The 15,736-nt window shown below is 52.2% G+C and overlaps 1 protein-coding gene across 4 annotated transcripts; it reads right to left on the bottom strand.

Moving 5' to 3' along the window:
- Window positions 1-9,356: 9,356 nt before the first annotated feature.
- Window positions 9,357-15,683, bottom strand: ENTREP3 (endosomal transmembrane epsin interactor 3). Of its 4 annotated transcripts, none has more exons than XM_033857494.2 (12): window positions 14,459-15,683; window positions 14,205-14,261; window positions 13,896-14,006; window positions 13,669-13,788; window positions 13,397-13,504; window positions 12,672-12,847; window positions 12,442-12,541; window positions 12,037-12,106; window positions 11,227-11,772; window positions 10,561-10,629; window positions 10,197-10,450; window positions 9,357-10,106 (listed from the first exon to the last, which is right to left on the bottom strand). In XM_033857494.2, the coding sequence occupies exons 1-12, from the start codon at window positions 14,681-14,683 to the stop codon at window positions 9,933-9,935; spliced, it is 2,010 nt and encodes a 669-aa protein (XP_033713385.1). In that variant the 5' UTR covers window positions 14,684-15,683; the 3' UTR covers window positions 9,357-9,932. The 4 variants fall into 4 exon arrangements, with proteins under 4 accessions (XP_033713385.1, XP_033713386.1, XP_073662709.1 ...); XM_033857495.2 differs by having other exon boundaries at window positions 12,672-12,844; XM_073806608.1 differs by lacking the exon at window positions 14,205-14,261.
- Between the last annotated feature and the right edge of the window lie 53 nt (window positions 15,684-15,736).

The raw sequence follows: 15,736 nt of genomic DNA, 5'->3' as shown, positions 1-15,736 counted from the left end.
TATGAGATACCACCTCATAGGCACTAGGATGGCTATGATCAAAAAGACAGACAATAACAAGTGTTAGCAAGGATGTGCAGAAATTAGAACGCTCATAGGTTACCGTGGGAATGTAAAGTGGTGCAGCCACTTTGGAAAACGGTTTGGCAGTTTCTCAAAATGTTAAACATAGAGTTACCATGTGACCCAGCAACTCCATTTCTAGGTATCTCCTTAAAAGAAATGAAAACATTTGTCCACCCGAAGACTCGCACATGAATATTTACAGCAGCGTTATTTATGGAAACAAACTAAATGTCCATCAGCTGGTGAATAAATACACAAATAGTGGTATTTCATTAAATGGAATACTATTCAGCAATAAAAAGGAACAAAATGCTGATACATGCTACGATATGAATGTACCTCAGAAACATCATGTTAAGTGAAAGAAGCCAGACAAAAAGACCACACATTGTGTGATTCCATTTATATGAAATTCCAGAGTAAGCAAATCTGTAGAGACAGAAAATAGATTAGTGCTTGTCTGGGGCTGGAGTGGGAATGGAGATTAACTGTTGCAAAACTCTGTAAATTTACTCAAAATCATTGAACTGTACACTTAAAAGGAGAAACTTTTATAGTATGTAAATTACACCTCAATGAAGCTAGTAAAAAACTTTACTTTTATTACATGTTTGCAGTTGGTTCATTGCTTTTGCAGGTACGCTACTGCATTGAAACTCTTTTAAACGAAGTATATTGCATAGCTGGAAGTGCTCTAATACACTGAGTAGACAGATGCAATAATGTCAAGACAATGTATTTTATTTAAGCTTCCTTCTCCATAATGATCTCCTCCTAAATTATTGGGCTGTTCCAAAAAACAAAAAAACACCTTGTAAAACTTTTCTGCATTATTAATGAAGTCCTGCTGATTTATATTTGATTTTATATTTGCATACATTGTTGTTGTTGTTGTTGTTGTTGTTTTTTTTTTGTTTTAATAAATTTATTTATTTATTTGCCTGCATTGGGTCTTTGTTGCTGTGCATGGGCTCTCTCTAGTTGCGGTGAGTGGGGTTTTCTCTTGTTGCAGAGCACGGGCTCTAGGCGTGCGGGCTTCAGTAGTTGTGGCACGTGGGCTCAGTAGCTGTGGTTCGCAGGCTCTAGAGCGCAGGCTCAGTAGTTGTGGCACACGGGCTTAGTTGCTCTGTGGCATGTGGGATCTTCCCGGACCAGGGCACGAACCTGTGTCCCCTGCATTGGCAGGCGGATTTTTAACTACTGAGCCCCCAGGGAAGCCCTTTGCATATATTGTTGAGCAGAACATCCCAAAGTCAAGTAGAATGAGAGACAATTCTTCTTTGTGCAGGACTGTCCTCCATGTTATAGATGGTCTACCTTTCCTGTCCTTCCACTAAATCCTCAAAGTGCCTCCTAATCCTGGTCTCCACTAAAGAGACGTTTCCAAAATGCCCGCTAGGGGGTGACTGAGAACCACTGCCCTTAGGGGAGTCACCTAAAACGCCCAGGTTGCAGTAGCCACTAGGGACGTACTAGGTGGGCACAAATGCGTTCCTCGGTCTCCTTTGCACAGCACTTTTATTTTATTTTGTATTTTTTTTGGCCGTGCTGCAAGGCATGTGGGATCTTAGTTCCCCGACCAGGGATCGAACCTGTGTCCCTGCAGTGGAAGTGCGGAGCCTTAACCACTGCTCGCCAGGGAAGTCCCTGCACAGCACTTTTTTTTTTTTTTGCGGTACGCGGGCCTCTCACTGCTGTGGCCTCTCCTGTTGCGGAGCTCAGGCTCCGGACGCGCAGGCTCAGCGACCATGGCTCACGGGCCCAGCCGCTCCGCGGCATGTGGGATCCTCCCAGATGAACCCGTGTCCCCTGCATCGGCAGGCAGACTCTCAACCACTGTGCCACCAGGGAAGCCCTTGCACAGCACTTTTAAAAGACTTAGCTAAACACCAAGGGAGAACAACTGGGAAATAAATATAAGCGAAAAGCAGAAATACAAAAATAGTTTGGCTGACCCAGCACAAGAGTTCTGATCCCACTTCAGCCAGCCCTGTGACAAGCTGTAGGCTTGGCTCAGATAGCAAACTCCAGCCCTGGAGCCTGGCAAGTACCATGTCACGGGCTCCTTGCTCTTTGGGTCTCAGATCAACTCCCCAAGGAGGGTGCCTCCTTCCCAGTCCCACTGTCACCTCCATGGTCAAGTCAAAGAGAGACACTCTTATGCCATGCATAGCAGAGTAGGTGCTCAAAAAATACTCAAGAGATGAATGAATGGATAAACCTTACCAGTCAACCTGGAACCTGTCCTTTCAGCTCTGGTTTCTGATCTGAAGATACACCACTCCTCCTGATTACTGACATCAAATGACTTGTTTCTCGGGCAATTGATTTATTGATTACGGCAATAAAGTTAGTTTGATTAACCAACTCTTTTAAAAAAATATTTATTTATTTGGCTGTGCTGGGTCTTAGTTGCAGCACGTGGGATCTTCGTTGCGGCATGCGGAAACTTAGTTGCAGGATATGGGATCTAGTTCCCTGACCAGGAATTGAACCTGGGCCCTCTGCATTGGGAGCACGGAGCCTTAGCCACTGGACCACCAGGGAAGTCCCTGATTAACCAACTCTTAAACAATAACCATAGCATACTTGTAAAGCCCAGTGCAAATGGAAAGTATTTGTACCTCACATGCTCCCATATAATTTTTCTCAAGATACCAACAGCCAATCTTTCATGAGTGCTTATTACATGCATTAGCCTGACAACCCCATGTTACAGATGAGAAAACTGACTTAGGTCAAGTGAGTGGCAGAGTCAAGCCTAAATTCAGGTCTGTCCTACCCTGAAGCCCAAGCAGCTCTTAGCCATCATGTCATACAGCCTCCCAGATATTTCAGTTGCATATTTTTAGTCTTCTGTAAGTTTATAAATGGTCACAGGGCAAATCTCATGGTTAATATTTCTCTGAAACTTTAAAACTCTTCACTTAGAGACAAGCACAGAATCGGGGCTCAAGTTTACTGAATGAATGAATGGGTTAAGGTACCAACTGCACCTTCTCGCTGTTTAAGGTCCTGCTTGTCAGTGTTTCAGAGACTGTCCTTGGTGTGGTTTGAAGCAAAGGAGTGGTGAACTTCAGGAAGAATGAAGTTAACTCTGAACAAGACTATTACAGTGAGAGTGAGACCTAACTAAGGCGATTTGGTGGAGGCAACAGGAAGTATGATTCAAATACTGAACAACTGTGAGCCTGCTCGCACATTCCTTATTGTTCTGAGCTTCCCATGCAGGGTTGTAATGAGGCTCATTGAAGATAACAGTATCTGAGAAGGGACTTCCCCGGTGGTGCAGTGGTTAAGAATCCACCTACCAATGCAGGGGACAGGGGTTTGAGCCCTGGTCCGGGAAGATCCCACATGCTGTGGAGTAACTAAGTCCATGAGCCACAACTACTGAGCCTGCGCGCTAGAGCCCGCGAGCCACAACTACTGAGCCCACACGCCTAGAGCCTGTGCTCTGTAACAAGAGAAGCCACTGCAATGACAAGGCCCTGTACCACAAGGAAGAGTAGCCCCCACTCACCACAACTAGAGAAAGCCTGCGCGCAGCAACAAAGACCCAACGCAGCCACACACACAAAAAAAATCTGAGATGTTCCTTGTGAACTGTAAAATTCCATATAGATGGCTGGAATTATTACTGTTATTGTTATCCAGGCTTCGTTTCTTCCCTCCAGGTACAGTAGAAGGAGTCTTCTGTGCGAGGCCTCTACCTCCACCCTTGCTCCCTCCAGCCGCCACCATTTCTCTCCTGTTCCCCTCAAGAAGAGGCAATAAGGAAGGGTGTTTCAGCATGAACACCCGAGTGATTATACAGGATTGAAATCCTTGCTTCATTTCTCACTAGAACTGAGATATTGGGAAGTTTCTTGACTTCTCAGAGCTTCAGTTTTCTCATCTCCAAAACTCTTGCCTCATGGGTTGTTATGATGATTTCATGCAACAATGCATGTAATATTACTCAGAGCCAAACCTCTGGAATGAGTTGCTACACCTCTCTCCACTTCCTACACTCCACGGGCTGATACTGGGCCCTCCTGGCTCCAAAACTGCTCTTGCCAAGGTCACTAATGATCCCTCTGTTGCTAAGTCCAATGAATAGTGCTCAGCCTTTTTTTTTTTAATATAAATTTATTTATTTATTTATTTCGGTCTGCGTTGGGTCTTTGTTGCTGCGTGCAGTCTTCCTCTAGTTGCGTCGAGTGGGGGCTACTCTTCGTTGCGGTGCATGGGCTTTTCATTGCGGTGGCTTCTCTTATTGCGGAGCATAGGCTCTAGGCACAGGGGCTTCAGTAGTTGTGGCTCGCAGGCTCAGTAGTTGTGGCGCACAGGCTCAGTAGTTGTGGCACTCTGTGGCATGTGTGATCTTCCCGGACCAGGGCTCAAACCCGCATCCCCTGCATTGGCAGGTGGATTCCTAACCACTGCGCCACCAGGAAAGTCCCTGCTCAGCCCTTATTCGACTGGACTTTTTACCTCCTAGAAGCACTCTCTTTTGTTTTCATGACTCCACACTGTGCTGCTTTGGATGTCCTCCCACTTCTTTGGCTGTTCCTTTTCTTTTGCAGGCTTCGTGTCCTCTTTCTGTCTGTTCCTTAGGGTTTTGTCCTAGGCCTTCTCTTCTCATACGTCATGCTCTCTCCACAGAGATAATCCATGGCTTTGACTAACCTTCTAGCTGTTTTCTGGTTCCACAATCTCCACTTCCAATCCCAATCCTTCTCCTGGGATGGACTCTGTGATGTGACTCTGCCCTCCAGACCTTTCCTCTGGGTGTCTCACAGACACTTCAGCAGGACCATCATGAGAGCATCATCTCCTCCAGCCAAACCCACTCTTCCTCCTGTGTTTTTTTTCCCCATGAATAGAACCTCTTCCTCACAGAACCTGGGGCTCATCCTTGACTCTGTCCTTTCCCTGTACCCTTCTCCCTGTCTATTCTTTTCTAAGCTACTGAAACATCTCTTGCTTGGCCTCCTACACTCTACTTTTCTCCTCCAATCCATTCACCAAGAACTGGATGGTCTAACTAAAATACAAATTCTGAAGCTACCACTCTCCCTCCTAAAATCCTTCAACGGCTCCACACTGCCTTTTAAGAGGGCTACCGGGACCTGGCATCTTTGTTCCAGTCTCATTTCTCACCTCTCCACTTGGACCATATGCTCCAATCACATTTCGTCTAATAGGCCACATTCCATCTTGCCTCTCTGCTCTATGCTATTTTCTTCTCCTCTCTTGAAAAAAAATGAATAACTATTCTTTTTCATCATTAACTTCTCAGCCTTAATGTCCCTACCATCAGTACCATTTTCCTGACACCCCTGAATGAGCTGGGCACCCCTGCTATGTGCTCCCCAAGACACATATTTGACAAATCATAATTGGGCATCTACTATGTGCCAGGCACTGTTCTAGACCCTGGAGATACAGTAATGAATAAGATTATAAAGTCCCTGGCCCTATGGAGCTTATGTTCTAGTGGTGGTGGAAGACAAAAAACAGGTAATTTCAGGTGGCCATGAGAACTATGAAACAAAATAAAGGGGAAGGGGAATTTCCCTGGCGGTCCATTGGTTAAGACTTAGCCTTCCAGGGATTTCCCTGGTGGCTCAGTGGCTAAGAATCCGCCTGCCAATGCAGGGGACACGGGTCTGAGCCGTGGTCTGGGAAGATCCCACATGCCGTGGAGCAACTAAGTCCATGCACCACAGCTACTGAGCCTGTGCTCTAGAGCCCACAAGCCACAACTACTGAGCCCACATGCCACAACTACTAAGCCCACGTGCCTAGAGCCTGTGCTCCGCAACAAGAGAAGCCTGCGCACCGCAACAAAGACCCAACGCAGCCAAAAATAAAAAAAAATTAAAAATAAAAAAAAAGACTTAGCCTTCCAATGAAGGGGGTGCCGGTTCAATCCCTGGTGCGGGAGCTAAGATTCCCACATGTCTTGAGGCCAAAAAACCAAAACATAAAACGGAAGCAACATTGTAACAAATCCAGTAAAGACTTTAAAAATGGTCCACATCAAAACAAAAAAATCTTAAAAAAAAAAGGGGAGTAAGGAAGCTGGACAGAAGGAGTGAGTGGGACAGTGATAAGCAGTGAGTTTGGAGTAAAAGGTTGGGGGTCAAGTTCTTCTGCAGGGCCTTGGTGGCCACAGTGAGGAGTCTGAATTTTGCTCCAAAATGGAAATTCACTGGACATTTTGGGGCAGGGAAGTGACAACATCAGATTTATATTTTTAAAAGATCACATTGGCTGCTGTGTAGGAATCAGACTGTAAGGGGCACGACGGAGACCAGCCTCCAATTACAGCCTGCCACAGACTGGCCCCCTTGTTCTACATCCTTTCTGCCTCAGAATCCTCCCAAAGGCTCTTTCGTATGCATCACTCTTCACCTCCATTTAGCCTAGGTAGTGCCTATTCATCTTTCTTTCAGAACTCAGCTCATATGTCATTTTCTCCAAGAAATTCTCTCCTTTCACACACACTCCTCCTGTGTGTGAGGAGCCCTTACATCTCCTTTGTAGCTCTTATTACATTTGCAATTAATTGTACAAATGGTTTAATGTCAGTTATAGCACCCAGTAGCCTGCTAACTCCTTTGTCTGCTGATCTGTCCGTGAGAAAGCCCAGTAGGGCGGGGATCAGTCTGTATCCCCAGTACGTAGCACAGCACCCGGTGCTCGTCCCGTGCTCATTGAACATCTGTCGGATGATTGAAGAATGGATAAATTACATAGACTTTCTTTCCACTCCACCCCTCAAAAAAGCAAGTGGGTAGAAGAGGATTTGAAGATTTCCCCCTCTTCTTCATTAGTAAAATACAACCATCCCTACAATTAATAATAACAATGATGATAAAAAGGTGAAGTGCAGACGCAGGGAAAGGAGAGTTAAGATCCCAAAAGTGCAAAATCCATTACGCCTACCGTCGGCGAAGCGAAACAGCAGCCCCAAACGGAGGCGAAGGGAAATCCCAGAGCAGCCTGCAAAGCGGGGTGGGCGGGGCGGTAGAAGGGGGCTCAGCAGAGCTAGGCTGCACTGCACCACGCGCAGCCGCGAGCCCCGCGGGGCCGGCGGGGCGGGGCCGGGGCCTAGCTCAAGAAGGGAGACCCCCGAATCGTCAGGAGGCGGGACGCAGGCCCTTTCCTCACGTCCTATTGGTTGTGCTGGGGACGGACTGTTTTCGCTGACCAGCCGTAGCCCTAATAGGGCGCAAGCGTATCTGGGGGTCTATTCGGAAAGAGGGCGCGGGAAGGGAGAAGCGCGCATGCGCCTCGTTTTACACTCACCAGCACACTCTGAGGGTTGGGGGAGATTGAAGATGGATTCTTGAACTTCCTCCGTTGGGAGCCTCAGGATAGGGAACATTCAGTGCCCAGAAACTGCCCCGTTGGGAATCCCAATCTCCAATCCCTGCTACCTCATTTTGTCGTTCTGGCTGCGCCCTAACTCTCCCTCCCTGAAGCTGGGTTGTTATGATGGTGAATTATTCAAGAAGCCTTGCAGCCAGACGCCATCTATGGGCAGTGCCTCTCCCTACCCGCTTCCTCTCCTGTAGGGCCCCACGGCTATCCCCAAAGTCATAGAGTCTCCAAGCTGCTTACAAGGCCCCACTCTGCCTTTTAATAACTTAATGAGTTGAGGACCTACTAAGTGTTAGATCCAGTGCAATGAGCAAGCCCCTGCTCTCAGGAGCTTGCATTCTGTGGGACGACACAGAAAACAAAAACAAGGTAATTTTGGTTAGTGACGGGTGTTCAAAACAAGGCGGTATGATAGAATGGGGAGTGCTCAACAAAAACGTGAGAATGGAACTAAGACCCGAATTAGGTGAAAGCAACAGATACAGGGCATCGAGTTTCGTGTTGGTGAAGAGCTAGCTCGTGCAAAGGCCCTTGTGCAACGCAGTCTGGCTGAAGCAGAGTGGACCAGGTTGTACCTGACCATAGTTTCATAAGGAGTTTGGAGATTATTCTAAATACAGTGGAAAGCCAGTACGTTTAGGCAGAACTTTAATATGACACGATTTCTTATCACTTTGCTGAGTGGAGAATGGATTGTAGGAAGAATGGAAATAGATCAAGAGGTTGGGAGAGAGGGTGATGACTAGGGCTAGGTAGCTGGTGAGACATGGATGAATTCAGGGTAGGATCAGATGTGTTAGATGAGGGGAAAGAAGAAATGAGGGTGATTCCCAAGCTTATGGAAGGTGCAGCTAGGTGAGTGATGGTGCCACTTATTGAGATGGGGGGTGTTGGAAGAGGAACAGGTGCTGGGGTGGGAATCAAGAGTTCCATTGTGGCCATCTTGAGTCTGAGAGGCCCATTAAATATCCAAGCAAAGATGTCAAATTGGAGGTTGGAGCTCACGGAGAGGTAAAGGAGAGAGTTATCCATGAACACATAGATGGCCTTTAAAGCCATGGATCTTGACAGGGCCACTTACAGACTGGAAGTAGACAAAAGAAGAGGGCCAAGGGAAGCGCCCTGGAGCCCTCCAGTGTTAAGCGGTTGGGCAGAGGTGTGAACTCTGACAAGATACCAAGACAGTAAAGTAGGAGAAAAATTAGGAGAGTATGATGTTTTCAAAGACAAGAAAGGGAAAAATTCAAGAGGAAGGATGCTGATTATCTGGGTTAAATGCTTCTTAGAGTTCAAGTGAAATGCAGGCAGAGAATTGGCCAGTGGGTCTAACTTTTATGCTAATGAAAAATTTGTCAAGAGCAGTGCCTGGGGGCTTTCCTGGTGGTGCAGTGGATAAGAATCTGCCTGCCAACGCAGGGGACACAGGTTCGATCCCTGGTCCAGGAAGATCCCACATGCTGCGAAGCAACTTAGCCCGTGCGCCACAATTACTGAGCCTGCGCTCTAGAGCCCGCGAGCCACAACTATTGAAGCCCGCGTGCCTAGAGCCCGTTCTCTGCAATAAGAGAAGTCACTGCAATGAGAAGCCTGGGCACCGCAACAAAGAGTAGCCCCCGCTCGCTGCAACTAGAGAAAGCCCATGTGCAGCAGCGAAGACCCAACACAGCCAAAAATAAATAATTAAAAAGAAAAAGAGCAGTGCCTGGGGAGAGGTAGGGGAAGGAGCCTGATGGGAATGGGCGAGGAGAGAATGCATGTTCAAGAGTGGAAGGAAGGAAGAGAAAAAACGTTTGGCTATGAAAAGGGGCAGAGATATTGTGTGGTAGCTGGAAATAGATACCAGCGTCTTGAGAGTTTTCATAACTATGAGAGATGCTAGAATAAATTTCAATGGTGACAAAGAATGAACCAGAAGAGAAGGGAAAATTGAAATTTATTGAAGCCTTACTTAGTGTGTTAAGAGCTTTACAAACTTTCGTCCTCACAATGTTTTATGGATCAGGCAATTGAGGTTAAATAACTTGCCCAAGATCATGCAGCTAAAGGTGGCAGAGCTGAGAGGCCACCCAGATTTTTCTGACCCTTCATGCCTCATCACCCCATTGCACAGGCATACAGCCCCTTGTGCTTGAACAATCAGGACATGTCTTCGCCCTGGCCACAGGGCCCATGGTGAATCAGAGAGAGTTACTCTCATGCTGGAGGAACAGGACTTTATTTTCCTCCTCCAACGCTCTAAGCAGGGGCATCTCTCCGCACAGCCTGAACACCCATGCAGCGCAGGACAGAAGGTCTCCCCAGGCTGGAGGGGCAGAGGCAAGCAGCAGGAGCCCCTAGAGGTAGGAGGGAAAGGGATACTTCTGGGGGTGTTCAGCAGGTTTCTTTTTGTGTCAGCCAGTGCAAGGGGGTGCTGGAGGCTGCTGGTCCCAACCAGCTGGTGCCTGTGGCCCCAGCATTCATCTGGATCTGTTCAGTGTGGGAAGATGCCCAGGTCAGAGCCCAGTCTCCTGGCTGCCTCCATTGAGGCTGAGGCTGTGGGGGCGGGTGCCGCGCTCCAGCCTGCGGCCAGACAGGAGGCGTCTCAGGGAGGACCCGGAGCTGAGGTCGCCGCAGCTGCGAAGGTGGAGGCTTTCTCGGCCTGGCCGGCCCCATGGGCTCCGGGGCACCTAGATGGGGCCACAGGAAAGAGCATCAGTGTGGTCCCACCTGAAACACCAGGCTTTCCTGGGTGTCTTCCCTGGATCCCCTCACTCTACCTGCTTATGTCCATGGGCTCCATTCCCATTGGGGTCTGGGGCCTTCCTAGACATCTGGAGGAAACGAGTGACCAAGCCGCGGCCTGGCCAGCTGCCCTTCAGGTCCCCCAGGGAGTGGGCAGGTGCAGGGCCTGAGGGCAGGGGGACCTTCTGGAAGGTGGGCACAGGGTGCCGTTTCTCAGCTGAGCGGGCACGTAGCAACTTGGGGGAAGGGCAACGGGCTAGACGGAAGAGGCAGGCTTCAGAGCAGAGCCCTGGAGAGACAGAGAGAGGGAGAGGGAGAGTGGGTGGAATGGGAGGTGCAGAAAAGGCCAGGCATTACTCCCCTACCCACTGCCCCCTGGGCACCAACCATATGCCTCACCTGTATCTGCAGAGGAAATGGAAGCAGCTTCTTCCTCAAGCACTTTGGTATAAAGGTCCCTGAATTCAGCTGAGAAGGAAGAGAGAGACAGGGACTGAGTGGGAGTGCTCAGTAGATGCGCCCTCCAATCTCACGGCCCTCCTGAGAACTCAAGCCCAGCTTCCACACCCCATTCCCAACCAAGGGGGCATCATCTCTGCTCAGGTCCACCAGCAACTAGATGGTACGATCCACCAAATCAGGGACTAAGGCACTATCGTGCCCTGCTGCAGCCTCTCCAGTACCTGGCACATAATGGTAATGACAAACACTTTCTGTGCCAGGGCTAAGCACTTGACCTGCATCTCGCCTCGGTAACTCCACAGTACCTATGGTGAGGTACTGTTATTATACCTGTGTTACAGGTGAAAAACTGAAGCTTGGAGAGGGTAGGTAACTAGCCCAAGCTGGGAACTGTGAGACTGCGTTCCAAATACCAAATCCTCTTCTTTTAGCCACTAAGCTATTGATGTATTTCTAGGAGGTGACATAAGAAGTGTCTACTGCAGGAGTGAATTCACCCATTTTTCCTCCCCAGGGACCTCAACAATGTCCCAAATCCTGGTGGGTATCACTGGCCCTCTAACTCCCAGTGCCTGCCCTTTCCTGAACCTTGTGGCGGCTCACCAGTGTCGCTGGAGGTGGTGATACCCGGGTCACTGTGGGACCGTGGCAGCAGCAGCGGTGGTCGGGGAGCCGGCTGAGGACGCCGGTGCCCCGGTGGGGTGAGGGAACCTGAGCTATCGCTGAAGCGGCGAGCCGGGGCTCGGGGGGGAGGGGCTGCAGCTGGCCGGCTGCCTCCCCGGGGGACCCGCCGCCTCAGCTCGGGGAAGCAGGGTCCCACCCAAGGTGGCCAGCCCTCCAGCCGGTGGCAGCTTCGGGCAGCTGTGGGGGCACCCAGCGGGGGTGGGGCCTCGGGGGCAGAGCAGGAATAGGAGCGGGCAGCTCTCGGGGGCCGCCGGGGCAGGGGGCTGTCCTCAAAGGGGCCCCGCAGGCCGCAGTCCAGGCTGAGGCAGTAGCCGGCGCGGCTGCGCTGAATAGAGCGGAAGAGCACGTAGTCAACGGAGCGCACGGAGCCCTGCAGCTCCAGCAGGCACGAGTCCTCCGACGGGCTGGAGCCCCCGGGGAGGTCACCGATGGCTGACAGCACCAGAGACCCGCTGTCCATGGACACTGTGGGTGGTAGGGGCTGCCGGGTAGCACCAGCCTGGCCGGGCCCAGGCGGTTCCTCTTTTCTCAGGCCCAGCCTCTTGCGGGCCATCCTGCCTCCAGTTTTATCTCAGAGGAGACAACTAAGCCCAGGTTTGCAAGAAGCCCCAGCCCTCATTTGTCCCTCAACCACCAACTTGGTCTCATCTCTCCCCCTCTGCCCCCCACACCCAGCTCTGCTATCCCAGGCATCCCAGACCTTGTCCACCCTCCCCACTTTCTGCTCACCATCTACAATGGAGGCCACTCGCTCACAGATGCAGGAGCCATCATGAAGCTGAGGATCAAACAGAGTGGCCTGCAGAAGACACAAGGGTCAAGGGTCGAGCCCTACACACTGATTAGGCCATCCCACAGGCTGGACAGAGCTCTGGAGACCTAGATTCCAGTCCAGCTTTGTCACTTTGTTCAAGTCACTTATGTGGGCCTCAGTTTCCACATCTGTAAAATGGAAATCATAGTTCTTACCCCACCCACCTCTCCAAGCTCTCAGGCAGATCAAAGATGACAGCGAATGTGCTAGTGCTATAAAGATCATGAGAACTAGTATTATCTTTATCCAGTGACAGCTGCTCACCCAGCTTTTCAGGCTCTATTTCTGACTCCCCAGCCCACACCAAAACCTGCTCTCACCTGGCTGTCTCCTCGTAGCCCCATGACGGCCTCATAAGAAGGGGGGCAATCAGTAGGATACAGGGGCACTGGGCTGTCCATGGAGCCATTGTAGGTGATGCTGGCAGGATGAGGGAGAGGGTCAAAGCCTGGGAAAGAACTCCTATTCCAAAAAGATCCCTCCCCACCAATCCCCGGCCTCAGCCCCAGTCGCCTTCCTTAGTTTCCCCACAGATTCCACCTGGCCTCACCTCTGTGCATCTGTTTCTGAGCTGCAGGTGTACTCTGGGGGATAGTAGGGCGGCGGGGGCACAGGCGGTACAAATTCCTCCAAGTCCAGCATGGTGTGTAGGAGAGGGGCTGGGGGCGAGGATGTACAGCCCAGAGGCCCCAGAGGGCCTGAGACTGAGTGCTCAGGGGCCAACTGCTGGGGAGCAAGCAAGTCAGCAAACTTGGTTTCTGGGAATACAGCTCCTTGGCTCCCAAACTCCTCTCTCATCTACATTTTCTGGCCCCACCCCCTCCAAGAAGCTCAGTTCTGGCCCCTTTGCCAAACCAGTTCCTCCTCTAACCCTGTCCCAGCCGAGGACCTTCAGCTCTTGCCCTGCCCATCTAGAAAGTTCTCCTCTACATGGACCTTTCTGCACTCAGAATCACTATCTGTTCTCTGTCCCCACCAGAACATCAACCCATTATCCCCACCCCCATCTAAGACCTTCCTGACTCCGCCCAACTTTTAGTCCCACTCTTCAATGCCCCCAGACTGGCATCACATACTTCTCTTACTCCCTGTCATTTCCCTCCTCACCCTCCTTTGGACCCCCTAAATATCCCTGCAACAGACATGCCGAACAGGTGACCCACAGCCCCTGCTGCTCAAAAGCCAGCACTGTAACCATCACCCCTCAAGCCCAATCCCAGCACACACCCTGCTCGCATCCTACCTTCTCAGTCTTGACCCCGGCTCCCCACTCACCGTGTGCACAAGGTCCAGGGAGAAGATTTGGATGCAGCAAACAATAGCAGAGAGAGTACAGATTATGGCGGCACAAACCGTGAGCCCACAGACGCTAAAGAGCAAGTTCTGGGGAAGGCAAGAGAGAGAGGGATGTGAGAGGAGCCTGGGGTGGAGTAAATCCCACATACTCGGGGCCTGTGAGGACTCCAGGAGGAGGCAGAAGGGTGAGAACCAGGAAGATGGCGGGAGAGGAAGGAATGGCGGAGGTGGGGGGGCGGGTGCCTGCTCACCTTGAGGGCCCCTCGGGCTTCATCACAGGTGGAGTTAGGGGCAACTTTCAGTTCCTGCCCTGACTCTGGACAGGGCCGCAGTAGAGGAACAGGAGGGCAGCACACACAGACCTTTCCGTCCTGAGTGGGAGTGGAGAGGGTGAGGCAGCCTGAATCAGGACAAGCCCAGGTTGTCCTGCGCACCTCCCCCAACCAGCACTCTCAGGCTCTCTTTCCTCAAATCTCACCAAGATGCATTCTTGGAAGTCTCGGGCCAGCTGAGCGTTTTTACAGGAGAGAACAGAGCCAGCCATGCTGAGCATGACACAGAGCACCGAAAGCAAGGAGAAGAAGGAAATCTGGGGGAAACAGGGCACAGACTCAGGGCTGGGACCCCAAGAGTACACTCTACCGCAGATGGAGCCACCCTCCCTCACAGACATTTGTGCCTGGACAGCGTGAATGGGAGAGTCAGTTCCCTTTTCGAGGGCATAAATAGGCATCCCCTCAGGTGCTAGGCACCTGCCTCCCCGTGGGCATCAGACCCTGGCACCTACCACTAGAGTGAACGGCCGCTTCCAAGACACAATGCCAACCACCCCGGAAAACGCCAGCTGGGGATAGAGTGGGCACAGGCTCAGCCTGACAGGGGAGGCACCTGAGTGAGCCCCTCACCACAGGGTGCACCCAGCTCTGTAAGGAGGAGGAGGACCAGGAGAGGGAGGAGAGGCCAGGATTTGGACTGGCAGCTGGTGTGGAGGGGTGGGGCCCGAGGAGCCTCCCCCACCCAACAGCTGTGCACCCAACTCACCGAGAATCCAGCCCAAGACGGGCAGGATCTCTTGACGCTCTCGGTGGTGGTGACAGATGAGGCCACCATGCTGAAGGTGACCACCAGGATGCCCAGGAGCACCTGAGCCAGCCCCAGCGTGAGCAGAGCCTGCAGCCAGGGTCGGTGGAGGCGGAGGTGGGTAAGGCCCCGGGTGCTGGGCCGGCTAGTCAGCGAGCGGCTGGAATCACTAGGCGAGGGCATCATGCCTGCCGCCCGGTTGCCTGAGCCTCGCTCGGCACCCCCTGACGCTTGGGAGCATCTCAGAGGCGCCCGAGGCCCCGTCCTTCCTCCTCTCCACCCCCCTCGCTCTAGACCCCACCCCCTGGCTGGGTCCCCTGGGGCATGGCCCAGGGACTCCAGCTGAGGAGGGGGTCAAGGGAGGGGCGTCACGGAGGGGCCCCGGAGTGCTCCCTCCCCACCACGGGCACTGGACGGGCACCGTGCCCGGGACGGCGATGAGGACGCGGGGGCACCGGCTCATCGCATCTCCCTAGAGAAGAGAGGCGCCGAGAAGGGCCGGTCCGGGAGTGAAGAGAGGGCGGCGGTCCGGAACCCAGGGAAGGGTGGGAAGGGTGAAGGCGAGAAGGATGGGAAAGAAGTCTAGAGAAGAGGGGAGAGGCGGCGTGACTCTAGAGGCGCGGTCGGTGTGCCCTCAGTGTCCAGTGGGATCCGAGGCTGCCTGGTGGGGAGAGGCTGCGGCGGCCCCGCCGCCTCCTGGGTCGCCAGCCCCGCTCCCCTCCCCACCACACCCCTGCTCCCCCAGCTCAGCTGCAGCAGGTCCGGGACTGGAGGCGGGGGATGGGGATGGGGATGGGATGGTGCGGGAGGAGGGGCATGGTGCGAAGGCCAGCGCGGCGCACCCCGGGAGTTGTAGTCCCCACCAGAGACCCTGTGGGAGGGGGAGAGGGAAAGAGGGAGGGAGGGAGAGGGAGAAGGGGAGAGGGAGGGAGGGAGCAGGAGGCAGGGTTGCAGGGCGAGCTGGCCGCCAGAGCTAACAACGCTTTCGGCTCCCACTTGAGCTCCACCCAGCCTCTCAGGCCCCTCGGCCTGCTGTGTTCCCAGGAGAAGTTGCAGCTTCTTCCCTGTCATTAATGAAGAAGGGTAGGGAGCTAGGCTTCCTGGCAGCTCCGCGATTCCACCCCAACCGTGGACTTCCCTCCCTCTTCCTGTGCCTGCCATCGGGCGCTGCTGTCCCATCCCCGAGAGCTCTCCATCTACAGTAAGGCCAGGTCAGACCTTCCCTCTGGAGTCCACATT

Source organism: Tursiops truncatus, chromosome 1 (genome assembly GCF_011762595.2).
Source record: "Tursiops truncatus isolate mTurTru1 chromosome 1, mTurTru1.mat.Y, whole genome shotgun sequence".
Classification (NCBI taxonomy): Eukaryota; Metazoa; Chordata; class Mammalia; order Artiodactyla; family Delphinidae; genus Tursiops; species Tursiops truncatus.
The sequence above is the reverse complement of the archived record's forward strand: the minus strand, read 5'-3'. Positions and strand labels throughout refer to the sequence as shown.

Bases quoted from the DNA above. Each gene is read 5' to 3' on its own strand.
- ENTREP3 (XM_033857494.2), bottom strand. From the start codon at position 14,683: ATGATGCCCTCGCCTAGTGATTCCAGCCGCTCGCTGACTAGCCGGCCC. The intron at 12,848-13,396 runs GTGAGTGGGGAG...CTTGCTCCCCAG, and splicing joins CCCTGGACCTTGTGCACACG to CAGTTGGCCCCTGAGCACTC. The intron at 11,773-12,036 runs GTGAGCAGAAAG...TACCACCCACAG, and splicing joins AGTGGCCTCCATTGTAGATG to TGTCCATGGACAGCGGGTCT.